Source organism: Lepus europaeus, chromosome 6, assembly GCF_033115175.1.
Source record: "Lepus europaeus isolate LE1 chromosome 6, mLepTim1.pri, whole genome shotgun sequence".
NCBI classification, from domain to species: Eukaryota; Metazoa; Chordata; class Mammalia; order Lagomorpha; family Leporidae; genus Lepus; species Lepus europaeus.
The window spans coordinates 74,953,515-74,981,509 of record NC_084832.1 but is presented as its reverse complement, the minus strand read 5'-3'; the positions used below and the strand labels follow the sequence as shown (position 1 = coordinate 74,981,509).

The 27,995-nt window shown below is 38.1% G+C and overlaps 1 protein-coding gene across 5 annotated transcripts in view; it reads left to right on the top strand.

Annotated features, from left to right (window-relative positions):
* PDS5B (PDS5 cohesin associated factor B) overlaps positions 1 to 27,995 on the top strand; it is a 203,743-nt gene that overhangs the window by 125,948 nt on the left and 49,800 nt on the right. For all 5 annotated transcript variants that reach the window (XM_062194387.1, XM_062194386.1, XM_062194389.1 and 2 more), the window contains exons 18-20: positions 364 to 469; positions 1,467 to 1,627; positions 22,049 to 22,172. In XM_062194387.1, coding sequence (XP_062050371.1) covers positions 364 to 469; positions 1,467 to 1,627; positions 22,049 to 22,172 — 391 coding nt within the window. The remainder of the gene's footprint in view (positions 1 to 363; positions 470 to 1,466; positions 1,628 to 22,048; positions 22,173 to 27,995) is intronic.

The following is a 27,995-nucleotide window of genomic DNA, read 5'->3' as shown; positions in this document are numbered from 1 at the left end:
AATATTGCCCATTATCCTTTATTTAAGAATATATTGTTGTACTTACTGGACTAATAACAATGACTTTCAGATAATTTATCATTCGCATCTTTAGGCTTAGGCCTTTTTGGAAAAGAGAATAATGAACATCTAGATGGCACTAAAAAAAGCAAATCATGATCAAGGAAAAATAACTGTTTTTGAAAAGAAGCATCTCAGATTATTTTGTTATAGTTGTTTGTTTTGTATTAATGTTTGGGGAACAGCTATATAAAATTTGGATGTGGTTTGGATGTGATACATAATATATATGAAATATTTTGTATTACTGCTACCAAATGACAGTTGAACAAAATGACATTTTTGCTTTTTGTCACACTTTAGTGCTCTTATTAAGCAAGTGAACAAATCAATAGATGGCACAGCTGATGATGAAGATGAGGGTGTTCCAACTGATCAAGCCATCAGAGCAGGTCTTGAACTGCTTAAGGTAAATCTGTGAAATTAAGTGCCTGTTTGGACTGTTAAGCAAACAGTTTAGTTTGCTCCTGAGGTTTTTCCATTTTTATAATCTAAAGTTTTCTATATTGTTTTAGATCATTTGGAAATTGTCTATTTATTCAGACATGTAAGGACTTATTCAGGATTAAAGTCTGTAAGCTAGCTTAATATTAATTAAAAGACTCGGAGTTTAACTTAAGGTGTTATTTGTGAAATGAAGGTGCTAACCCTACACATAATGAGCCAAATTCTTAAATCTATATTTTTTTGTTAAGTAAACTATACTACTGCCTTCTGCTGATTATAAAACTTATCAGTTCAGCATTAACAACCTAGTAAATAAAAAAGTTATAAAGTAAGCATTTGTGAACTCATCATATAAAAACATAAAGTTTAATGTTTTCTTTTATTTCTTTCCAAAAAGTAGTTTTGTATAGTTGGGGTCAAACAGAATATACAGTTTTGTACTCTTATTAATATAAAACATGTTCTTATCAGTATATATAATCTAACTTTTCATAAATGCAAGAATCTGTTTATTGCTTTACTTATTCTGTTTCATGATTCTTGTAATTTTTATTGTGTACTGTTTCTCTATATCCTAGCTTACGTCTTGGCTAGTCTATTCTAATGACCTTTCTTAGAAGAATAGAGATTTTTGTTAAATTCTCTTTTCATGTCCCTTTCTCCTACCCTTACCTCCTGACACCCCCAGAAAAGCCCAAACAGTAATCAAAACCCAAATTATTTTCACTAGAATTATGTTAAAATGGAAGTTAATTTTGAAATAGATTGCTTCTGTATATCGTGATTTCCTACACAGTAACATATATGAGATATATTTGAATAGGTTTTATTTATAGTGCTTTCAGCTTTTTAGCATAATTATTTTTGTGTTGACTGATTTTCCAATTTGTAATATTTTCAGAGTTTGTATTATAATGATGAATAAGTTTTGCAGATCATTTTTTTGACTCATTTTGTAGGTACTGTCATTCACACATCCCATCTCATTTCATTCTGCTGAAACATTTGAATCACTCCTGGCTTGCCTGAAAATGGATGATGAGAAAGTAGCAGAAGCTGCACTTCAAATTTTCAAAAATACAGGAAGCAAAATTGAAGAAGATTTCCCACACATCAGATCGTGAGTTGAGTTTATCCTAATAAATATACTAGACATCAGAAAAATACTTTTCTGTTTCTTGATTTTTGTAATAATTTGAATCTTTGAAGTTTTGTGGAAAAACTGCCTGTATTAAGAGTATCCTGTTCAATTTAGATTCATCTTTCCTAGGTGAAAGCACTGATTGGTATTTTAGGAGGTCAGTGAAAACGGGCAATAAACATGGCTTATCTTTCTGATGCATCAGTTTTGCTTAAAGATTTTATAGTAAACTCTAGTATATTATGGCACAAAATATATAATTCACATGAACTTAACCTACAGTGTGGAAGTCCTAAGAAATTTAAATGGAATTATCCGTAATACCATTTGATTTTCCTCTGTGCTGTGGGTGGTGAACCAAAAGTTATCAAAAGGAGTACTTTATTTGCCACAGGAACTTGGGAACATGTGGAATACTTTACTGCAGTGCAACTTCTTTTGTGTTTCAGTATTTCCAAGAATTGGGAATTGAACTGTTGGATACGGCTGTCCAATAGTAGTTGAGAGGGCTGGTGCTGTGACATAGTGGGCTGGGCCTCCACCTGTGGCACTGGCATCCCATATAGTTACTGGTTCAAGTCCTGGCTGCTCCTCTTCCGATCAGCTCTCTGCTGTGGCTCGGGAAAGCAGTGGAAGATGGCCCAAGTGCTTGGGCCCCTGCACCTGTATGGGAGACCCGAAAGTAGTTCCTGGCTTTGGATCTGCCCAGTTCCAGCCACTGCGGTTATTTAGGGAGTGAACCAGCAGATGGAAGACCTTTCTGTCTCTTCCTCTCTCTGTCTGTAATTCTGCCTCTCAAATAAATAAATAACATCTTAAAAAAATACCTATTTAAAAAAAAATAGTAGTTGGTCATTGTTCAAGATACATTATAGGGGCTGGCACTGTGGTGTATAGTGGGTTAAGCCACAACCTGTGATACTGGAATTCCATTTGGGGGCTGGTTGGTGTCTTGGCTGCTCCACTGCCATGTCAGGATCCGGCTGCTGTTGCTCCTGAGAAAGCAGTGGAGGATGGGTCAAGTACTTGGGTCCCTACACCCATGTGAGGGACCTGGAAGCTCCTGGCTTCTGGTTTCATCCTGGCCCAGTCCCAGCTGTTGTGGCCATTTGAGGAATGAACCAGTGGATGGAGGATCTTTCTCTCCCTCTCTCTCTAACTCTGCCTTTAAGTGACTAACTAAATCTTACTCTTTTAAAAGAATAAGTTGAAATGAGTAAGTCTTCATTCTTTATAAGTCGCTGTTTGCTTCTTTATATTCACCTCTCCTCTTTCTTTGTTTCTTTCTCTCTCTCTCTCTCCTTCTCTCTTTCTTTCTACATTTATTTATTTATTTGAAGTCAGAGTTACGGAGAGAGAGAGAGAGAGAGAATGAGAGAGAGAGAGGTTTTCTGTCCATTGGTTCTCTCCCCAATTGTCCGCAATGGCCGGAGCTGGGTCAGTCATGAACTACGTGCTGCTTTCAGATCTCCCATGCCGGTGCAGGAGCCCAAGGACTTGGCCATCTTCTACTGCTTTCCCAAGCCATGACAGAGAGCTGGATTGGAAGTGAAGGAGATAGGACTTGAATTGATGGGATGCCAGCACTACGGGTAGAGGCTTAGCCCAGTATGCCACAGTGCTGGCTCCTCCTCTCTGTTTCTGAAGATAAGATCTGAGAGGTAGTCCTAGTGTTGCTATAGTCAGAAGAAGTTGCTTTCACCTCTACATCATTGCTTGTGGTAGAGATGCTGATCTGGTTAGTCATGCTTGGGGCAGTATGTGTCTTCAATATAGAACAATTGCCTGTGGTTCTTTTCCTCAGAAAGATTTGTGTACATAAGGTGTACATAAGGTGTACATATTGTTATTGTTTTCATTTCATGTGAACTTAATTCTAGAAACTACTGATAAATAAGACAAGTATTATTTAAATGTAATTTGAGCTTACCTGAATTTTGTAAAAGTAGTCTGTCAAGAGTAAGAAACCTTCGTTTTATTCACTTCCTTAATTTTTAAGTGAGGCTAGGACATAAGTTTCCCTTTGGAATGACTCTGCTTTTAGTTAGATCAGAGATCACAGTTCACTTATATATGTATACAAGTGCCTACAGACATGCAACCTACAAACTTTTTATGAATGTATACCACGTACTGATTGCCCATCCCCATGTTCTGTCTTGTTTAAACTTTACAACAGTTCAATGAAGTGTGGTTATTATCCTAATCTTCCAAATGAGGAATGTAATATTCAGAGGGGTAAATCTTTGTAGGTTATAAAGATAATTGGCAGACTTGGTAACTGAATTTAGTCCTATTTGGTTCAATGCTTAATGGTTCCATGTCCATTTTGGAACAATTCTTTTCTTTATTATAGTTCTTTGTTTTTATTTATTTATTTATTTATTTTTAAAAGGTTTTTTATTTATTTGAGAGGTAGAGACAGTGAGAGGGAGAGACAGGGAGAAAGGTCTTCCTTCCGTTGGTTCACTCTGCAGTGGCTGGAGCTGCACTGATATGAAGCCAGGAGCCAGGTGCTTCCTCCTGGTCTCCCATGCGGGTGCAGGGGCCCAAGGACTTGGGCCATCTTCTACTGCTTTCCCAGGCCACAGCAGAGAGCTGGATTGGAAGAGGAGCAGCCGGGACTAGAACTAGTGCCTATATGGGATGCCGGTGCCGCAGGCAGGGGATTAACCCACTGTGCCACAGCGCTGGCCCCTTTTTATTTTTTAAGATTTATTTATTTGAAAGGCAGAGAGAGAGAGAGGGCGCTCTCCATCCTTGGTTCACTTTCCAAATGGCTACAACTGCCTTGGTCCAGAGCTGGGTCAGGCTGAAGCCAGGAACCCAGAAACTGGAGCTCATTGAGGACTCAAATGTGCTTAGCAGTGGTATAAGCATTAGGGCCATCTTTCATTGCTTTCCTAGGTGCATTAACAGGGAACTGGCTGGGAAGTGGAGCTACCAGGACTCAACTGATGTTCCTATGGGATGCTGGCATTGCAGGAGGTGGCTTAACCCATGTGCCACAATGCTGGCCCCTTAATTATAGTTACGAACAAGTTTTATTTATTTATTTTTTATTTTTATCTTTTTTTTGACAGGCAGAGTGGACAGTGAGAAAGACAGACAGAGAGAAAGGTCTTCCTTTGCCGTTGGTTCACCCTCCAATGGCCGCCGCGGCCGGCGCAGTTTTATTTTCGTTATTAGATTGCCTTTTCTAGTACTCCTTAATACTTTAAAGAAGAATTGTTTGATACTTCTGTAGGAGAGCAAGGTTGAAAAGTGGATATTTTAGATTATATAATGGCATTTTAACACATGCACTACTTTAATATGGAAATGAAAACAACATTATTTGAATTATGCTGAGTATATTTCAGCTGTCTCTCATGAGGGAGTTACCTTAATTGATACTGAATATCTGATTTGTGCATACACTTATTTTTTGAAGTTAACTTTTTTAGTTTGCTTTATCTTTATTTGAAAGGGAGACAGAGATAGGAAAAGAGAGATCTTCCATCTGCTAGTTTCCTCCTCAGATGCCTGCAATAAAGCCCTTCATAGCGAAGGGCTGGGAGCTTAATCCAAGTCTCCCACATGGGTGATGGAGACGCAAATACTGGCGGCAGTACTTGCTGCCTCCCAGGATACACATTAGCAAGAAGCTGGAATTGGGAGCAGAGCTGCAACTTGAACCCAGGCTCTCTGTTACGGGATGTAGGCATCGCAAGTGAAGTCTTAACTACCGTGCCAATTGTGCTGCCTCAGGAGATAAAATATGCATGTAGATTTTTTGCTATAAAATTACTAAATTGCATGAGTTAGTTTTAAAGGATAAATGATGACTCGTTTGAATTTTATTGAATTACCTTCCCTTGAATTAATCAGAATAAAAAGAACCAATGAGATATGTATCTAAAAAGAAGCTACCACATACTGGATAGAATTGGCAGCAGATACACCATTTAGACTGAGTGAAATGTGAGAATGTCGACAGTTGAAACAACTCAGGTGTACAAGGCTATATATATTAAGTGTGCTGTCCTTTGCTAATTTAGAAGAAATGGAGGTATGAACAGATTTTGAGAGAAGGAAGGAAAACCTGATTTCATCTATAAGAGGACTAAAAGAAAGGCTGACCTCATAGGAGTTTTCTTTAGGCCAGCCTATTTTCTTTACCAAGCAGAGCAGTGCTTACAGGTGAGGTAGGGCTAAAGAGAATCATCAAAGAAAGACCTTACTAACTAAAGATGATGGTGAGTTAATGGGGTTCTGTTTTGACTCAGCCTCTTATAGCATATCACATACCCATAGCCCAGGTGGATCTGGTTCTTTTCCTTGTAAGGATTTTTTACAGACTTGGGGAGAGAAATTACACAGACAGAAAGGACTCATTAACTGTAGTCCTATTGTTCGCTTTTATGCTACTTAATCCAAATGATAAAGCAATTGTAGCCTGATTTTGGAGCTTCGTTATTAATATTTAAAGATAAATGTTCAGTGTCTAGTCATCTAGTATACTACCCATACTTTGGCTTAAATGGCAGAGACAGTTTTTCGTATTCACAGATGAATTAATACAGATATGCAAAGTAACAACTAAACTATGTGAATATTTTAGTATTTACAACGTGGCTGATAAGCATTATAGAAGAATTGAATTTTCTAGGAAACAAAAAAAGGAGGTCTTAGACAGTAGCTCTAAACTGCCACAAAAGTTAAATAGCAGTTGACATCTGGACCAAAAAAATGAGGAGAGGAGATAAGAACCCAGGAATAAGGTCACTTATCAAAAGGTAGTAAGGATAAAGAAGAACAGAAATATATATGTATTAAAGATAATAATTTTTGTTAGTATAAGGGGCAGAATAAACTATTGAAGAAGAAATCAGTATGCTAGAGATTGGGCTTGAAGAAATTGGATAGAATGGAGAGAATTGGCAAAAACTGAAGGCACTTAAAAAGGATGAATTGCATATAGTTAACAACCACAATGGGTTTCTTTGGAGAAGCCTAGAGAATAATGGTGATTGGAATGTATTCAAGAAAATGTTAAGTTTTTTAAGAATAAATAAGAATAAATGAAAACATGAATTTGGAGATGAAGAAGATTCATATTTTGGAGCTATCCAGGTGTAATTTGCTGAAATTTTCAGAGATAGTAGAAATAATTTCTTAAGTATCAAGAACAGAAGTTAGTTCATATATAATTGAAAATAATGAAGCTATAACTTTATTCTTTCAATCAAATAAGATTTCTAAAGTTAATGATTTTACAGCTGGAGAGTTTTGATGGAAAATAAAATTCCCAAGCCAGAAGTTGTGTGTGGGTTTTTTAAAAATATTTATTTTATTTATTTGAAAGAGTTAGAGAGCTAGAGACATAGAGAGATCTATCTGGTGGTTCAATCCCCAACTGGCCACAACTGAGCCGATCCAAAGCTAGGAGCTTCTTCTGGGTCTCCCATGTAGGTGCAGGGGCCCAAATTAGGCCTTCCTCCGCTGCTTTCCCAGGCGCATTAGCAGGGAGCTGGATCAGAAGTGAAGCAGCTGAGACTTGAATGGGCGCCCATATGGGATGCTGGCACTATAGGCCAGGGCTTTAACCCGCTGCGCCACAGCAGCGGCCACAAAGTTGTGTTTTAAGTAAGGGTATTCTTAAGTATAAAAGGATTCAGGAACTGGATGATCCCTTTTATATTGTTAGGTTACTCTGTCTTCTCCATTGTAATCTTTCCCCTTTGAAATTTAGTCTTCCTTATGCCCCTAAATCTTCATTTTCTTCTTGATTGCATGTCCCTGATTTATCTTAATTATTTTACTCCTAGTATTTAACATTTATTAGATATAAAAATATCAAATATATTTGATTCCCAAATTTTTTTCAAGCATGATATAAATAAATACATAAATTTGGCTCAAGAAGAGGGAAAAAAGAACTTAGTAGATTCTAATTCTAAAAGAAATTGTGAAAATTACCCTCTAGTAAAAAGCAGTAAAATTTATATCTTGAGGGAAATATTTCAGATCCTTGAGAAATCAGAAATTGTAGGCTTTTTTTTATAACTGTTCAAAATATGAGGTAGAAAACTCAGATACTCTTTAATATCAGATCACTAAAATATGAATACATTGGCCAGAGTTGAAGCATAGCAGGTTAAATTGCTGTTTCCAATGCAGACATCCCATATCAGAGTGCCATTTCAAGTCTGGCTTCTCCACTTGGAATCTAGCTTCCTGCTAATGCACCTGAGAAGATGCCAAAGGATAACCCAAGTACTGGGCCCCTGCCACCCATGTTGGAAACCTAGATGGAGATCCTGGCCCATTAAGGCTGCTAAGGCCTTTTGGGTAGTGAACCAGCAGATAGAAGGGATATCTACCCCCCTCTCCATCCCGCTGCTCTACCTTTGAAATAAATATCCTAAATTTTACTAATACATAGTTCTTATAAAATATTAACAAAAAGTTTAATTCAGTAGAATAAAACTGTATCATGTCCGGCTGTGGTTAATGCAGAGAATGTTAGTATGCACAATAACTTTTTTTTTTTTTAAAGATATATGCATGTATTCATTTATTTGAGAGGCAGAGTTACAGATAGAGAGAGAGGTATTCCATCCACTGGTTCACTTCCCAGTTGGCTGCGATGGCTGGGGCTGGGCCGATCTGAAGCCAGGAGCCAGGAGCTCCTTTTGGGTCTTCCCTGTGGGTAGGTGCAGGGGCCTAAGCACTTGGGCCATCTTCCACCTCTTTCCCAGGCCATAAGCAGAGAGCTGGATCAGAAGTGGAGCAGCTGGGATGCAAACTGGCACCCACATGGAATGCTGGCTGCAGGTAGAGGCTTAACCTACTATGCCACAGTGCTGACCACAATAACTCAAGTTTATAATTTATTATACAAGTGGCTGAAAGGGAACGAACACACAGTAGATTATTTTGATAGATGCTATGAAAGGGCTTCTGGTTTAAAAAATCATTCTATTTCTAATTAAGTCCAATAAAATGGAAAAAAATGTACCCATAACATAGTAACTATGTTTCCAACCAAAAGGCAGCATCATGTAATAAAAGACTAGAAGCATTTCTCATAAAATCAGGGACACGATGAGAAAACACACATTTTCTACTGTTATTTAACACTGTTTTGGAAGCATTAGCCAATGTAATTACATACAAAGTGAAAGGTTCAAGTATGTGTTTTTCTGGGAAAATTCAAAAGCATCAGGTGAAAAACTACTAGAAGTAAGGTAGGTATGTAAAAGTCCAACTTGTGTACCACTAACAACCACTTAGCAAATACTATGGGAAGAAAAATCAGAAGACCTAGAAGTAAGGTACACAAGAAATTTATAGTCTTGTAAGTAGAGTACAGTATATTAACAAGTTGGTCAGGAAAAGTTAGGTTACCTGATAAATAAATAGCAAGCTGTTTTGCAAAGAAAAAAGAAAATATACTGCTTACCTTGGTTTTATACATTGTTCAGGTGAATCAAAAGATAAATTCTTGATATGAGATTTTAAAAACGTATAAAAGATCATTAAAACTATTAATGGCCACTGTTTTCCCTCCTTTGTGGAGGGAAACTAGTACCAATTCAAAAGTGAAATAATGATAAATTGTATTATGTTTAAAAATCTTTTTGTTAGAAAAAAATTAAATCCCCATTGTGTATATGTGCTGTTGTAGAAAAAGTATGTTATAATAGTCAAGATAGGCTAACTTTCTCTCCTTATTTTAAAGTGGAAATGAACAACAGTTTAGATAAAAGCCCAAATCATGAAATAAATTGTAAACACAAATTATGTGCTAGGAAACTATTTTCAAAATATGACTTATGAAATATTACTATCCTAAATGTATAAAGACTTCATAAAGGAACAGTGAACACAAGTGTTATGGTAGCATGCTAGCATAGCAAATGAACAGGAAATTCAGAAACTGGAAATCCTTTCAGCTACCCAGTCATGAAAAGATGTTTATGTAATCAAGGAACTACAAATAAAGACATGTGCATTTATAAGTAGCATTAGATAGCATTTTTATGATGTTCTCTTTGGGGGAGTATGATGATGCAGCCCTTCTGACTAGTGAATGTGGTAATACATACAAGCTTAAAGTTTGTATAGTCTTTAACTCTGCTATTTTACTTTTTAGAATTTATCTGAGACAATTAGAAAATACATCTAATTATGTGGATCAGGGTCCAGTCAGACAAACTATACTAGATTATTTTGAACTGAAGTAAATTAATACAGATACTTAAAGAATGGAAAGCAGAAATGTCACATTGCTAACCGACGGCTATCATCCCAGGTGCAGCAGCCTCCCACTCCAGAGCTAGTGGGACAGCTGGGAAGAAGTGGTGTTGAAAGAGGGAGTTCAGGTTCACCAGACTGACTGCTACAGTATAATGTGAACCGGCTGTTGCTGGAGGTCATGGAAGCTGGGTTGGAATGCCTAAGGAAACTTCAGTGTCTCTAACTGAAGGAAACTGATCAGAAGCCAGCCCTCATCAAAGTCTGGGAAATATGATTTGCAGATTTACAGTTCAAGCATCTCAGAGCAGATTATAAAAGGATATGTTTAAAACTCAGAAGGTCCAGTATTGTGGTATAACAGATTAAGCCATTGTTTACAACACCGGCATCCCATACTGAAGTGTCACTTTGAGTCCCAGCAGCTTCACTTCTGATCCAACTCCCTTCTAATGGGTCTGGGAAAGCAGTGGAGGATGGCCCACATGCTTGGGTCCCTGCATCAACACAAATTCCTTAATAGTATCCAGTTATTTTTCTAAAAATGTGAAGTAATCTTTTTTTAACTGTTTATTTCTTTTAGTCAGACTTGAAGTTAAGATTTACGCATGGTGACCTAGTAGACTTCTCTCCAGCTTATACACTTTTTGCTTGCAGTGTGCTTAATGAAGAAACCATGTTGTTTCTCTTGACAAGTTTCCACAGACTTATTTTTTGCTAATTTTATCCCTTCGGCATAATTTAATGGATTCTTTGATTTTCTAGAAAGTGGTGTTTGAATTCAAAAGCCTGATTGCATTCTGGTTTGGAGTTTTTGTTACAGACCACATTAGGATTTGTGTGCTCTCCTGTCTGGTGGCTGTCTCATTTTTTATGATGTTTGGAGCTGCTGATACTGAGAAAGATAATAGTGATTTCTCTATTTCGTTTTTGTCTTGTTAGTTGAATACTTTTTATAAAGAGGGACTTGTCATCCATTTTTTGGTTCTCCAGTCTACTGCATTTCTTTAGGAAAGGGAGGATAAATGTTTGATGCTTTTATGTTGTTTAACAGTGTTAAACAAATGAATAGTAGCTTTACTCATATCCTCCAAAGGTGGATATGAGTAAATTGATCGCTTTTTATGTATTGTGGTATAGTCAGTTGCAGTGATTGCACTTACTGATGGGCAGATGGACTCATTTATAGACCTTAGGAGACTGTTCAGGCATCTGCATCCTTTGAACACCTCTTTTGGGTTTCTACCTTTGTGATTTTTTTGCTGTATGATATGACAGTGTGTTCCAGGCCTGTCTTGTTTGTGACCTGCCTCAAACCTGGAATTGGCTTTCTCCAAGGAACTCTGTTATTGGGTGTGTCATTAAGAAACTAGAATGTGAAAGGAGTTTTTGGCCTAGACATTAAGACACCTACATCTCACATTGGTGTCCCTGGCTCCAGCTCCTGGCTTTTACTTCCCACCAGTTTGGACTCCGAGAAGCAGCAGTGATGGCTCAAGTAACTGGGTTCCTGCTACTGACAGATTGTGATCTTCTGACTTCTTGTTCCAGCCTCAGCTGTTAGGGGGCTTGGAAGAGTAACCAGTGGATGGATCTCTGTTTCTTTCTGACTCTCAAAGTAATAAAGAAATTAGAATGTGAATTCTGTGCATATTGATTGCTAATATGTGAGTTAGAATTCGAGAACAGTTCAGTACACACAGGTAAAAATTGTTTTTTGAAAGATAAAATGAGAGGATAGGCATTGTGGCAGAGTGGGTGAAGCTTCTGCTTTGAGGGCCAGTGTGTGTCCTGGCTGCTCTGCTTCCAATCCAGCTTTCTGCTAATGTATCTGGAAAAGCAGTGGAAGATGGCTTAAGTGCGTGGGCCTCTGTCACCTATGTAGGGGACTCGGATGGAGTTTCTGGCTCCTGGCTTTGGCCTGGCCTAGCTTTTTTCTGTTGTGGTGTGAACCATTAGATAGAAGAACATGATCTCTCTTTCTCTGTCTCTCTCTGTCTGCCTTTCAAGTAAATATCTTTAAAAAATGGAAATAAGATTTTATGTGTTTATTGTGTTTATACACTTTTTTTTGTTTTTTTGGACAGGTAGAGTTATAGACAGTGAGAGAGAGACAGAGAGAAAGATCTTCTTTCTGCTGGTTCACTCCCCAAATGGCCGCTATGGCCAGCGCTGCGCCGATCCGAAGCCAAGAGCCAGGTGCTTCTTCCTGGTGTCCCATGTGGGTACAGGGGCCATCGTCCACTGCCCTCCCGGGCCACAGCAGAGAGCTGGACCGGAAGAGGAGCAACGGGGACTAGAATCCAGGATGCCGGCGCCGCAGGCGGAGGATTAACCAAGTGAGCCACGGCGCCAACCCCTATACACATTTTTCTATTTCAGATTCTGGACTGCAGGATTCTTATTGTACTTCTTCAGTTCTACATTTGGGTTTTTTTTTTTTTTTTTTTTTTTGACAGGCAGAGTGGACAGTGAGAGAGAGAGACAGAGAGGAAGGTCTTCCTTTGCCATTGGTTCACTCTCAAATAGCCGCTGTGGCTGGTGCGCTGCGGCCGGCGCACTGTACTGATCCGATGGCAGGAGCAGGGTGCCTGTCCTGGTCTCCCATGGGGTGCAGGGCCCAAGCACTTGGGCCATCCTCCACTGCATTCCCTGGCCACAGCAGAGAGCTGGCCTGGAAGAGGGGCAACCGGGACAGAATCCGGCGCCCCGACTGGGACTAGAACCCCGTGTGCCGGCGCTGCAAGGCAGAGGATTAGCCTAGTGAGCCGCGGCGCTGGCCTTAAATTCAGTATTTCTAGTTAGCAGTATACTAAAGATGTTAGTAGAATAAAACAAGACAAAAAATATAAAAGGATTAGAAGGAAGAAACAAAGCTAAAATTGTAGATATACAGAGAATACAAAACAAAGTACACGTTTTCAGAACAAATGAGGGAATTTTGGAAAATTTGTTAGCACAATTTCAAAAAATTTTCATTATCTTTACTATAGATATAAAATATTTAGAAATTTAACATAAATGTGGGTGACCATTATGTGAGAGAGAGAGAGAGACAGAGAGAAAGGTCTTCCTTTGCCGTTGGTTCACCCTCCAATGGCCGCTGTGGCCAGTGCTCTGCGGCCGGCGTACCGCGCTGATCCGAAGGCAGGAGCCAGGTGCTTCTCCTGGTCTCCCATGGGGTGCAGGACCCAAGCACTTGGGCCATCCTCCACTGCACTCCCGGGCCACAGCAGAGAGCTGGCCTGGAAGAGGGGCAACCTGGACAGAATCCGGCGCCCTGACCGGGACTAGAACCCGGTGTGCGGGCGCCGCAAGGCGGAGGATTACCCTGTTGAGCCACGGCGCCAGCCAGATTTGATTGTTTTTAATCCAGGTAGATAAACTGTGTCTTGGAGGGTTTAGCTTATTTATGCTTAAAGTAATTATTGATATATTTGGACTTGATATTTTCACCTTTTCTGTACTCCTCTTTCCCTCTATTTCTACATCTCGGGATTAATTCGTACAATTTTATTTTATTATCTCCACTACTGGCTTATCTGCAATCAAATGAAATTATACTATTTAATTGTATTGTAAAATCCTTGAAACAGGATACTTCCGTGTGCTCTTCCTCTAGGCTGTTATGCCTTTGCTATAATATACAGATGGCTTGTGTATCATCATTTTTGCATTCATGGATTCAACTAATCTTGGATTGAAAATGTTGAGAAAAATTTTATTTCACTAAACGTGTGGACTTTTTTCTTAAAATTATTCCTCAGATTTTACAGTAAAATAGTTATTTACATAGCATTTATGTTGCATTAAGTATTTTAAGTAAAGTAGATATTATGTAAAGTATAGGAGAGTGGAGTCAGCATTTGTCATAAGGATTCTGAAGCTGCTTGGGATAGTCAGATCCCATATTTGGGAAGTATCTGAATTCAAATTCTAGCTGTGCTTTGGGTTTCAGCTTCCTGCTGAGTCAGGCAACAATTTAAGACTCAAGTGATTGGGTCCCTGCCACCCATGTAGGAGACCCAGATTGAGTTTGGCACTTTTGACTTCGGTCTGGTACAACCCTCCCTGGCTGTTGTATGCATTTGAGGAATGGGCCAGCGGATGGAGGATCTATCTCTCTGTCTCTCTGCCTTTCAAATAAATAAGTGGGGAAAAAAAAAAAAAAGAATTGCATAGCTTATATGTAGATGGTACAGCATTTTATGTAAGGATTTGAACATCCTTGGATTTTGGTAACCATGGGGGTCCTGGAAGTAATTTCTCATAGGTACTAACTGAATTCAGGGACTCTATTCTGTTTGTATTTATCTTGTAATCTGTACAATATGTTTTTGATTTTTTTTCTAGACAGTATAGTGTTACAGATTAATAATGATAAATTTCTTCTACACATATAATTTCTGTCAGTCTTCATTTTTTGGATGTTTATCTTTTCATCTGGTATCACTTTCTTTGTGAAGAACTATCTTTAGTATTTTCTGAAGTGTAGTTTGCTTACATGAAATTTCAGCTTTCTTTTGGTGTGAAAAAGTCTTAATTTTCTCCTCATTCTTAAAAGGCACTTATGCGTGGAGTAGAATTCCAGGTTGACAGTTGTTTTCACTTAATACCTAAAAGATGTCACTCTGCTATCTTCCATATTGCAGTTTCAGATGAAAAGTATTTTGTCAAATGTTGTTACTTTGCATGCAGTCTTTTTAAAAAAGATTTATTTATTTGAAAGTCAGAGTTACACAGAGAGGAGAGGCAGAGAGAGAGAGAGAGAGAGAGAGAGAGAGAGAGAGAGAACTCTTCATCCGCTGGTTCACTCCCCAGATGGCCGCAATGGTTGGAGCTGTGCCGATCTGAAGCCAGGAGCCAGCAGCCTCTTCCGGGTCTCCCACGTGGATACAGGGGCCAAAGGAGTTGGGCCATCTTCTACTACTTTTCCAGGCCATAGCAGAGAGCTGGGTGGAGCAGTTGGGACTTGAACCGGTGCCCATATGTGTTGCCAGCACTGCAGATGGTGGCTTTACCTGCTACACCATAGCGCTGGCCCACATGTAATCTTTGATCCTCTGTTTTTAATATTTTCTATTTAGCACTGCCTTTTACCATAAGGATAATGATGTGCCATTGAATGATTTTCAGCCCATTTTATTCAGCTTCTGGTTTATTGATATTTTTGATCTGTGGATTTATTACCATCAAATTTAGAAAAGTTCCAGCTATTACTTATTTTTTATTTTTTAAATTTTATTTAAGGAATGCAAACTTCATGTATTTCTTTACAAATTTAGAAACATAGTGATTCTTCCCACTCTCCTGTCCCTCCCAACCACATTACCACTCTTCTTCTTCCCTCTCCTATTCCCATTCTTATTTTTTACAAGGATCTATTTTCAGTTAACTTTAAGTTCACAAGATTAATCCTACACTAAGAGTTCAGCAAATAGTATGAAGATTTAAAAAAAAGAAAAGCAAGTCACTGTTCCTCAGCAGTCAAGTCAAGGACTGTTGAAAATCATCGCATCTCAAAGTGTCAATTTCACTTCTATAGATTACCTTGTAGGTACCATATATCAGTGATAATGTATAGTGTTTATCTTTTGTTGACTGACTTATTTCACTAAAGTATAATGGTTTCCTGTAGTGTCTGTTTTGTTGCAATGACAAGACTTCATTATTTTTTACTACTGTGTAGTTTTCCATAGTGTGCATACACTATAGTTTCTTTTTCCAGCCTTTAGTTGACAGACAATCTGGGTTGATTCCATAACTTAGCTATTCTGAATTGAGGTGCAGTACACATGGCTGTACAAATCACACTTTCATATTCTGATTTCTTTACCTTTGGGTAAATTCCCAGGAGTGGGATGGTTGGATTTCGAAAGTATTTCCATACTGTCTTCCATAGTGTCCGGACCAGTTTGCATTCACACTAACAATGGATTAGAGTACCTTTTTCCCCACATTCTTGCCAGCATTTATTGTTTTTTTATTTCTTTATGTGAGTTATTCTAACTGCCGTAGTAGAGAGCTGGATCTGAGGAGACACAGCTGAGACTTGAACCGGCGCCCATGTGGGATGCCTGGCACTGCAGGCGCCAGCTTTACCCACTGTGCCACAGCATCAGTCCCTGTGTTGAACAGCAGTGGTGAGAGTGGGCATTCTTGTCTGGTTCCAGATCTTAGAGAGAATGCTTCCAGTTTTTCCCCTACTTAATAAGATACTGGCTGTACATTTGTCATAAATTGCTTTGATTGTGTTGAGGAATGTTTCTTCTATACCCAATTGGCTTAAGGTTTTCATCATGATAGGATGTTGTTTTATCAAATGCTTTCTCTACATCTATCAAGATAATCATATGGTTTTTGTTCTTCAGTTTGTTAATGTCATATATTACATTTATTGATTTGTAAGTGTTGAAACATCCCTGCATAGCAGGAGTAAATCCCATTTGTTCTGGGTGGATGATATTTCTGATGTGTTATTGGATTCAATTAGCTAGTACTTTGTTGAGGATTTTTACATCTATATTCATCAGGTATATTGTTCTATAGTTCGCTCTGCTGTATCTTTTTCAGGTTTAGGAATTAAGGTGATGCTAGCTTCATAGAAGGAGTTTGGGAGGATTCCCTCTTTTCAGTTGATTTGATTAGCTTGAGAAGAATTGGAATTAGTTTTTTAAATGTCTAGTATAATATAGAAGTGAGGCTCTCCTGTCCTGACTTTTCTTTGTTGGGAGGGTCTTTATTACTAATTCAGTTTCCATCTTGGTTATGGGTCTGTGTTCTATGTCTTCATGACTCAGTGTTGGTAGATTATATGTGTCTAGGAATCTATCCGTAAGTTTCCCAATTTAGTGGCATACAGCTGTTTGTAGTAATTTCTGATGATTCTTTTCATTTCTCTGTTATCTGTTGTTACATTTCCTTTTTCGTCTCAGATTTTACTGATTTGGGTCTTCTCTCTATTTGTTTTTGGGCCAATAGTGTGTCAATTTTATTTTTTTAAAAAAGCTCTTCATTACTGATTTTTTTATTTCAATTTTGTTTATTGCCTAATTTTAATCATTTCTTTCCTCCTGCTAATTTTGTTTGGTTTGTTTGGTTTTTTTGGTCCTTGAGAAGTATTGCTAGCTCATTTATTGGGTGCCTTTTCAATTTGTTGATATAGGCACTAATTGCTATAAATTACCCTCTTAATGCTGCTTTTTCTGTGTCCCGTAAGTTTTAGTGTGTTATATTGTCATCTTCATTCGTTTCCAGAAATGTTTTGATTTCTCTTTTGATTTCTTCTAAAGACCTACTGTTCATCCACAAGCATGTTGTTCAGTCTCACATGTTGTAGAGATTCTTGAATTGTTGATTGCCAGCTTCATTCCACTGTGCTCAGAGAAAACGCATGGTATGATTTTGATTTTTTTTGTTTTGTTTTGTTTTGAATTTGCTGAGACTGCTTTATGGCCTAGCATGTGGTCCAGTCTAGAGAAAGTTCCATGGCATTGATAAGAAGAATGTGTATTCTGTGGCTGTAGGAGGAAAAGTTTTGCAGATATCAGGTCCTTTTGATCCATAGTGTTGATTGGCTTTGTTCCTTTTTTGATGATTTTCTGTCTGGTTAATCAGTCCATTGCTGAAAGGGGAGTGTTGAAGTCCCCCATTACTATTGTATTGGAGTTTGTATCTCCCTTTAGATCCATTAACATTTCTTTTAAATAATCATGCATCTTGTGATTAGGTATGTATACATTTATTATTGTCGCATCTTCCCATTGAATTGATTCCTTCATAGTGCTGATCTATGTCTCTTTTAACAGTTTTTTTTTTTTAAAGTCAGCTGCATTTAGTGAGAGGGCTGCTCTCCCTTCCTCCCTCCCTTCTTTCCACCCTCCCTCCCTTCCTTCCTCCCTTCCCTCCTTCCCTTCTTCCCTTCCTTCCCTTCCTTCCTTTCGAAAAAGTTGCAGAGAGAGAGGTGTCTTCCATCAGCTCGTTCACTCCCCAGATGGCCACAGTGGCTGGAGCTGCGCTGATCTGGAGCCAGCAGCTTCTTCTGGGACTCCCAAGTGGGTGCAGGGGCCCAAGAGTCTGGGTCATCTTCTACTGCTTTCCCAGGCCATAGCAGAGAGCTGGATCGGAAGTGGAGCAGCTGGGACTCAAACCAGCGTCCGTATAGGATACAGGCACTGCAGGTAGTGGCCTTACCGGCTACGCCACAGCACTGCCCCCCCTTCCCCCCCCTTTTTTTTTTAACAGTTTTTGTGGTAAAGTTATTTTGTCTGATACTAGGATGGTTACATTGACTCTTTTTCGCTTGGGTTATCTTTTTTCATCCTGGCACTTCCAGTCTGCATGTATCTATCCGAGGTGTGTTTGTTGTTGGCTATTATTTCTTTAGACATCTTTTTCTGTTCTCCCCCTCCTTGCCCCTTTGTTTTCAGGGTCTCTAGTTACCTGTAGTTTTGACTACTTGGTAATGTCTTTTTTAAAAATTTATTTATTTTATTTGAAAGAGTTAGAGAGAGGCAAAGAGAAAGAGATCTTCCATCCGATGGTTCTCTCCCCAAATGGCCGCAATGGCCGGAGCTGTGCAAATCTGAAGCCAGGAGCCAGGTGCTTCTTCCGGGTCTCCCACTTGGGTGCAGGGGCCCAAGCACTTGGGCCATCTTCCACTGCTTTCTCAAGCCATAACAGAGAGCTGGACAGGAAGTGGAATAGCCAGGTCTCTAACCGGCGCCCATATGGGATGCCGGTGCTTCAGGCCAGGGTGTTAACCCATCACGCCACAGCGCCGGCCCCAGTAATGTCTTAAAGATTTTCTTTTCTCCTGTACTTTTGACTCTTTATATTTTTTTCATAAGTGAGATTTTTATTGGTGTTGAGAAGCAGCACACATTTCAGTTTGCACATAATTCTTAACATAAGTACTGAAAATTTTAAAAGTCATGTGTTGATTCTTTTCAAAGTTATTCTAGTGACTTCAAATTTGGAGACATATTTTCCTTAAGAGGATATCAAGTACCAGCATCTTCAGATGTTGAAGCTTGTTACATAAATCTAACTCACTCACAATTTAGTATCATATTCACTAAATACTCCAATTTTCCATCTTTCACAGCATATTAACAAAATTATTAGGAAAACTGGGCAGCCACAACCAGAGATGTTATGAAGTGTACATAGCTGCTACAGGACAAAGATAAGGAGTGATTTCATTAGGAAACAGTTCTACTAAACAGTAATGAGGTCCAATGTATATTAAATGCACAAATGTGGGTCCAAATTGCCACTAGTGTGTTTTATATCTTGGGATTTAAAAACCACCTCCCACATATGAAATGTTGAGCTTACCCCTAAGACAGTCAAATCCTTCCATAATTTAATTACCCACTATTTTTCTGGTTGAACCAAAAAATAACTATTAGCAAATGATTTCACTTTCTTAAAAATCATTTGTATTTAAAAATTAGGATGAGGTGGAATTCTTTCCTTAAATTTTTTTTCTGAAGCTACTGAAAAACTTGAATTTACAAAATGCTTGATAAAAAAATAATTCTCTGGGTTATACAGTTCAGGAGGTAGTGAGCACTCATAAGACATGGTGCAGGATAGTAATTAGATTTGGCTGCTTGGCTGCCTCACTACAGTTGGGCTCTCATTTTTAGTTCTCTGTTTCCTCCGGGAAAAGTCTTTAGTTTTTTGGTTAACCACTTTGGCCTGTTTTCTCTTGTTTTACCTTTCGTTTGCACTTATTTGGGGTAATGACTTATTGTTCCCTGCTGCCTTTTTTGGCATGGTTTTTACTTTTGCTGGAGCAGTTTTAGCTGACAGTCTTAGCTATCTCCTTGGGCTCTTCCTTCACCTGTGGGGAAGGGAAGGTACATGCTCAGTCCCTGCGGGCTGTGGTGCACTAGGGGCTTTCAGCACATTGGGCAGCCTGGCTCTACTGTGCCCTGTCACTTTATTTTATAGTTGTTATTGCTGTCTGCAAGTCACTGGTGTTCATTCTAGATCTTTTCACATTTAATAATTCCATGTAGGAATTTTTGTTTGTATTTTTTATTTCTCTCTCCCATGTTCATGTTTTCCTTTACACCTTCTCTGGCATTTTTTTTTTTTTTTTTTAGAATATTTGTAACAACTGTTTTACTGTCTTTGCAAAGCTTATCACCTGTGCCATTTCTGAATCTGTTTTATTAGTTTTTCTCCTGGCTTTATTATAAGGTATTTCTACTGTGTGTGATGGAAATATGAATTATTACTAGCCTGTGTCTTGGAATTTTCTGACTGCTTTCCAATAGCCTGGTTTGAGGTAATTTTTTTTCCCCCCCTGGGGAATGGCACAGATAGTTTTCTTTTCTTTCTTTTTTTTTTTTTTTAACATTTATTTATTTATTTGAAATTCAGAGTTGCATAGGCAGAGAGAGAGAGAGAGAGAGAGAGATTTCCCATCTGCTGGTTCACTCCCCAAATGGCTGCAGTGGCCAGAGCTGGGTGGATCTGAAGCCAGGAGTTTCTTCCTGGTCTCCCATGTAGGTGGGGATCCCATGACCTGGATTATCTTCTGCTACTTTCCCAGGCACACTAGCAGGGAGCTTGATAGAAAGTGGAGCAGCTGGGACTCAAACCTGCAACCATTTGGGATGCTGGTACTGTAGGCAGTGATTTCACCTGCTATGCCACAGCACCAGCCCCACAGATCATTTTCTAGCCAAATTTGGGTATAACCTTTTTATGGATCACCAGATTTGTGTTCTTTTCCTTTCTTTATAGCTCCACCATCTTTTGTATTCTTCCCTAGAAATCAGAGTTGCCTTGGTGTTGGGCACTCCTATCCCTGTCTCCCTCAACTTGGGTTCAATTAGAGTGTACTTTCTGTGTTACATTTGGAAACTGCCTTTGTGCTGTAAGCCAGGGAAGTATACGTCTCACTGAATTTGTTCCTCATATTTTAGGAGTCATAGTATTGTACTGCCTGTTGCCTAGTATCTGAAACCTTTAGTGTATTCATCTCATTTTCTGATTGATTAAATCCAGTTTGCAGTCCGGAGCAGACATTGTCTTGTAGTTTTTGTTCAGTGAGTAAACATTTTTTCACAAATTTCAGGGCAGTTTGTCTTCTCAGTGCTTTCTGCCTTTTTGCATACAACCATTTTTTATTGTTCTTTTTATTCATACAATTTTTAGAAGATCTGTTATATGTTAGAGATATTAACCTTTTGTTTACAATATGTAATGTAAAAAGTTTCCCATCAGTTTGTCATTTGTCTTTATTATACTTTGCTGTTGGTATCTTCTGAGAGTCTATTTTTAAATACATACATAATTTTATTATGAATGTTTTTTAAAAATGCAGAATTCTCATTGTGATGATGAGTTATTATGTCTCTAAATTCTTAGTACTGGAACACTGGATTGGAATTGAGTGATGAAAAAAACTGCTTTTGTTATGACATGTTTGAATAATAGTTGAACTAACACCTGTTGCTTTATTCCATACTGATTTTCAGTTTTTGAGCAATGTAGTGATAAGCATGTCTGTTCTTCAGGCTGTCAGGACTCGCTCTCCAGCGCTCTCAGGGACCTGCTCATCTTACTTTATCAGAGAGGTTTTCAGTTTAAAATTGTACCACTCTACATACCCATTTCTACTTTCCAGCAGTTACTGCAACTTGATATCACAAATATTTTTGTTAATCAACTGTTATCATTTGTCTTGTCCTTAAAATGCAGATATGATAAAAAGCAGGGAGTTAGGGCCTTTAATATACGTATTAGTCAAGGATTTCCCTTAATGTAATTTGTTTTATCACTGAGTGAAAGATGAATAGCAGGAGGTAGAAACTTGAGAAATAAGAACCGTTTGGATGCCCTCACAAGGGTCTATGTGTGAAGTGTCAGAAGCTTAACTGGAATGATAGCAGTGAGGCCTGATAGAAATGTTGTTGAGAAGAGGTCACCTGCTTTGATTGTGTTTGTAATTGAATAAAAAGTATGTTTGGATTGTATTTTTAATGCAGATATTTATATAGCAAAATTAAAAACTTGAAAATGAATCTAGATACTGTTGACTTTTGGGTTTTCTAAAACATTAAAAATGGGATCAGCAAGTTATCTAGTAGAAATGTTGGTTTTTCTGGCTTATTAATTTTTAATTCTGTATTTTTTTAGAGCCTTGCTTCCTGTTTTACATCATAAATCTAAAAAAGGACCCCCCCGTCAAGCCAAATATGCCATTCATTGTATCCATGCAATATTTTCTAGTAAGGAGACCCAGTTTGCACAGATATTTGAGGTAAAAAGAAAAAATAATTTGTTTCATATGTTATAGTTAAAAAACAAATACTGTTGATTTTACAGAATGTTCACATTCGGTGTTGCATCAATCTGTGTATTTTCAGAGTTTGGATCAGTAAATTTAACACTGATAAGTGGTTATAATATAAAAATATCTGATTATTAAGACATTTAATGTTAACTCAAATTCAGAAATTAAAACTTATTTTTTGACACAGCTTCATTTATGTATATTTGCATGTTTGGAGACTTTTTAAATAACAGGTAATTACATATAAAAATCATAGCTTTTGATAGGTTCAAAAAATTTGAAACCTGATTTGAAATACTGTTTGATTTTACTAAGTCAGTACTAGTAATTTAGACAAGTTTATGCTTTTCTCTCTCTCTGTAAGATTTATATATTTATTTGAGAGGCAGAGTTGCAGAGAGAAGGAGAGACAGAGAGATCTTCCATTTTCTGGTTTACTTCCCAAATGGCCCAACAGTTAGAGTGAGGCTGATCCAAAGCCAGGAGCCAGGAGGTAGGAGCTTCTTCTGGGTCTCCCACGTGGGTGCAGGGGCCCAAGAATGTGGACCATCTTCCACTGCTTTCCCAGACCATTAGCAGAGAGTCTAAGCAGAAGAGGAGCAGCTGGGACATGAACTGGCACCCATATGGGATGTGATGCTGCAGGCGGAGGCTTAACCTACTGCCACAGCGCTGGCAGTAACTTTTTGTAACTGAACTAATTATGTGTCAGATATGAAGTGTGTCTTTTCATTATAAGTTTTATATTATTTTCTGTACTCTTGTATATAACTTAACCAAGCATTAGAATTTTATTGCAACCTATTAAAATTAGGGACTATATCAAGCTTTATTACTGCACATAAAAACTAAACAAAAAGTCTATAAAATCCTAATTTATAGTTTTAGTCCAGGAGCCTTAAATCAAAACAATTTGGCAATTATGCTGAAGCTACTTCTCATTAATACTTTGACTTATTATCACTATTTTAGAAGCTAAGGCTAATTTGTAATACACTTGATCTTGGCCAAAAGGCCAAGAAATGATAATTTTTTGTAATATTTTCATGTATTATGTTGAAGACCTAAAGAAGGAAGAAACATGGTTTTATCTTACATTCTTTACTATGATAGCAAATAATTTAATTTTCAAGAATCTGTTTCTGTGTATGAGAATGGCTTCAATAAATTCATGTTTATAGGAAACTTGTAGTTTTCTTCATAATATCCTTTTTCCCCCTAGAGAGATGACAGTGATAAGAATGATACTGATATAACTTACATTTGTAATGCATTCTTATTTTCATTTTGATATTATGTCTGCTATTTCATCTTTACAAGAACCTAACCTATAGTCCTACTCCCATAACATACTTGTTTTATTGACTTTCTGAGAACGATTTCTCAGAAATATCCAGCCTTTCTGATTTTGTTACCAATCCAGGATCTTGCCACTAATTTTGATTTTTCAGAAATGATTTTATTATTGTGGAGAGTTATCAAACTAATAACAAACTGATTTTATTTTATTTATTTTAAAGGTGGTTTTTTTTTTTTTTTTTTTTTTTTTTTTTTTTTTTTTATTTGAAAGGTAGGGTTACGCAGAGAGAGAGAGAGAGAGATCTTCCATCTGCTGGTTCACTCCCCAGATGGTGGCAATGGCCGGAGCCGAGCTGATCCGGAGCCAGGAGCTTCTTCCTGGTCTCCCACACAGCGGGTTTAGGGGCCCAAGGACTTGGGCCTTCTTCTACTGCTCTCCTAGGCCATAGTAGAGAGCTGGATCAGAAGTGGAGTGGCCAGGACTCCAACCAGCTCGCATTTGGGATGCCGACACTGCCGTTAGCAGCTTTACCCACTATGCCACAGTGCTGGCCCCCAAACTGATTTTAAACAGTCTGCACTATTTGTTTACAATGTGAACAACAAGCTTACACTTAACTAGGTGCATAATGGAAGTATTAAGGGAAATTGTCAAGAGTATCACTATATAAACTTAAATATATTGTGACTAAATGGAATTTTATATTGTCCTAATTTGTTGGAAAAGAATAATTTTGTATTGCTTTTCAAGCCTAGAAATCTTAATGTTTAGTGTGGGAGAATGGAGTACCAATTTTTCATTAAAATACAGAATTAACATTTCCAGAATACTCACTTCAAAATCAAAAGATGCAAATTTTGTGAGTGTATGAAATACTTCTTCATTCTTTTGTCATGACAGAGTGCATATTAACAGTTCAATTTCCTATCAGAATAACAAAAATCACTGGTTATGATATTTAATATTCTCAATAACAAAGACCTCAAAAATTCAAGTGACACAAAAATCGACAGCATTTGTATACACAGGCAATGCCATGGCTGAGGAAGAACTTCTAAGATCAATCCCATTCACAATAGCTACCAAAACAATCAAATACCTTGGAATAAATTTAACCAAGGACGTTAAAGATCTCTATGATGAAAATTACAAAACCTTAAAGAAAGAAATAGAAGAGGATACCAAAAAATGGAGAAATCTTCCAGGCTCATGGATGGGAAGAATCAATATCATCAAAATGTCTATTCTCCCAAAAGCAATTTATACATTCAATGCAATACCAATCAAAATACCGAAGACATTCTTCTCAGATCTGGAAAAAATGATGCTGAAATTCATATGGAGACACAGGAGACCTCGAATAGCCAAAGCAATCTTGTACAACAAAAACAAAGCCGGAGGCATCACAATACCAGATTTCAGGACATACTACAGGGCAGTTGTTATCAAAACAGCATGGTACTGGTATAGAAACAGATGGATAGACCAATGGAACAGAATAGAAACACCAGAAATCAATCCAAACATCTACAGCCAACTTATATTTGATCGAAGATCCAAAACCAATCCCTGGAATAAGGATAGTCTATTCAATAAATGGTGCTGGGAAAATTGGATTTCCATGTGCAGAAGCTTGAAGCAAGACCCCTACCTTTCACCTTACACAAAAATTCACTCAACGTGGATTAAAGACTTAAATCTACACCCGAAACCATCAAATTATTAGAGAGCATTGGAGAAACCCTGCAAGATATAGGTACAGGCAAAGACTTCTTGGAAAAGACCCCAGGAGCACAGGCAGTCAAAACCAAAATTAACATTTGGGATTGCATCAAATTGAGAAGTTTCTGTACTTCAAAAGAAACAGTCAGGAAAGTGAAGAGGCAACCGACAGAATGGGAAAAAATATTTGCAAACTATACTACAGATAAAGGGTTGATAACCAGAATCTACAAAGAAATCAAGAAAATCCACAACAACAGAACAAACAACCCACTGAAGAGATGGGCCAAGGACCTCAATAGACATTTTTCGAAAGAGGAAATCCAAATGGCCAACAGACACATGAAAAAATGTTCAAGATCACTAGCAATCAGAGAAATGCAAATCAAAACCACAATGAGGTTTCACCTCACCCCGGTGAGAATGGCTCACATCCAGAAATCTACCAACAATAGATGCTGGAGAGGATGTGGGGAAAAAGGGACACTAACCCACTGTTGGTGGGAATGCAAACTGGTTAAGCCACTATGGAAGTCAGTCTGGAGATTCCTCAGAAACCTGAATATAACCCTACCATACAACCCAGCCATCCCACTCCTTGGAATTTACCCAAAGGAAATTAATTTGGCAAACAAAAATGTTGTCTGCACATTAATGTTTATTGCAGCTCAATTCACAATAGCTAAGACCTGGAACCAACCCAAATGCCCATCAACGGTAGACTGGATAAAGAAATTATGGGACATGTACTCTATAGAATACTATACAGCAGTCAAAAACAATGAAACCCAGTCATTTGCAACAAGATGGAGGAATCTGGAAAACATCATGCTGAGTGAATTAAGCCAGTCCCAAAGGGACAAATATCATTTGTTTTCCCTGATCGGTGACAACTAACTGAGCACCAAAGGGGAAACCTGTTGAAGTGAAATGGACACTATAAGAAACAATGACCTGATCAGCTCTTGTCCTGACTGTTGATGTGCAATGTAATACTTTATCCTTTTTAGTATTTGTTGTTGTTGTTGTAGTTGTTGTTCTAGTACTAGTGGTTGAACTCTGTAATTAACACACAATTATTCTTAGGTGTTTAAATTTTAACTGAAAAGTGATCCCTGGTAAATTTAAGAGTGGAAAAAGAGAGGGAGAAGATGTACAATTTGGGACATGCTCAATCGGACCTGCCCCAAATGGTGGAGTTAGAAACGTGCCAGGGGATTCTAATACAATGCCATCAAGGTGGCATGTACCAATGCCATCTCACTAGTCCAAGTGATCAATTTCAGTTCACAATTGATGACTCTGATAGGTCTAAGAGTCAAAGGGATCACACAAACAAGACTAGTGTCTGCTGATACTAACTGATAGAATCAAAAAGGGAGAGAAGGATCCAACATGGGAAGCAGGATACACAGCAGACTCATAGAATGGCAGATGTCCTAAATAACACTCTGGCCTCAGAATCAGCCCTTAAGGCATTCGGATCTGGCTCAAGAGCCCATGAGAGTATTTTAGGCATGGAAAGCCAAGACACTCGGGCGGGGGGGGGGACCTAAATGAAAGATCTCTGCGAGTGAGATCCCAGTGGAAAGAACAGGGCCATCAAAGAAGGAGGTACCTTTCTGTGAAGGGAGGAGAGAACTTCCACTTTGACTATGACCCTATCAGAATAAGATCAAAGTCGGCCTACCCTAAAGGCTTCCATAGCCTTGGCAACTCATGACTAGAGCCTAGGGAGATTACTGACGCCATAAACAAGAGTGTCAAATTGTTAAATCAACAACAGGAGTCACTGTGTACTTACGTCTCATGTGGGATCTGTCTTTAATGTGTTGTCCAATGTGAAGTAATACTATAACTAGTACTGAAACAGTATTTTTACACTTTGTGTTTCTGTGTGGGTGCAAACTGATGAAATCTTTACTTAGAATATACTGAATCGATCTTCTGTATATAAAGATAATTGAAAATGAAAAAAAAACTGGTGTTAAATTGGAAATTGCATAGAAAATTAATCAATTTTTTAAAAACATCATGTAGGATCTCTGTCTTTAATGTGCTGTACACTGTTATTTAATGCTATAACTAGTACTCCAACAGTATTTTTCACTTTGTGTTGCTATGTGGGGGCAAACTGTTGAAATCTTTACTTAATATATACTAAACTGATCTTCTGTATATAAAGAGAATTGAAAATGAATCTTGATGTGAATGGAAGGGGAGAGGGAGCGGGAAAGAGGAGGGTTGCGGGTGGGAGGGAAGTTATGGGCGGGGGGAAGCCATTGTAATCCATAAGCTGTACTTTGGAAATTTATATTCATTAAATAAAAGTTTAAAAAAAAATTCAAGTGACAGACAGTACAAGCTTATTTCTTGCTCTGGAAAAGTCCACTTGGGTGTTTGAATGGCATCCTAATCAGTGGCTTCAGGCACAGGCTTTTCCTTAGTGATGACAGCTCTGTTAGTTGCACTGTATTCTTGGTGTTAATATGGCCAGTGAATAAACAGAGATCCTGTGGAGAAGCTCTAGTATCTTACACCTGCCTCAATGCAGGCATGGTGTACCTAACTTTCAGTCCTACTACTTGACCAAAGCTGATTGACATATTCTCACCAAACTGCAAAGAAAGCTGCAAGTAGAGAAGTTGTTATTGGTGAGCCCTAGCAGTCTCTAACATATTCACTTATAACTCATATGGTTGCAAAATGCATGCTACAGAAGAATGATTCACCATGCCGAAATATTTCATCTAGTTCTAAAATGTGAT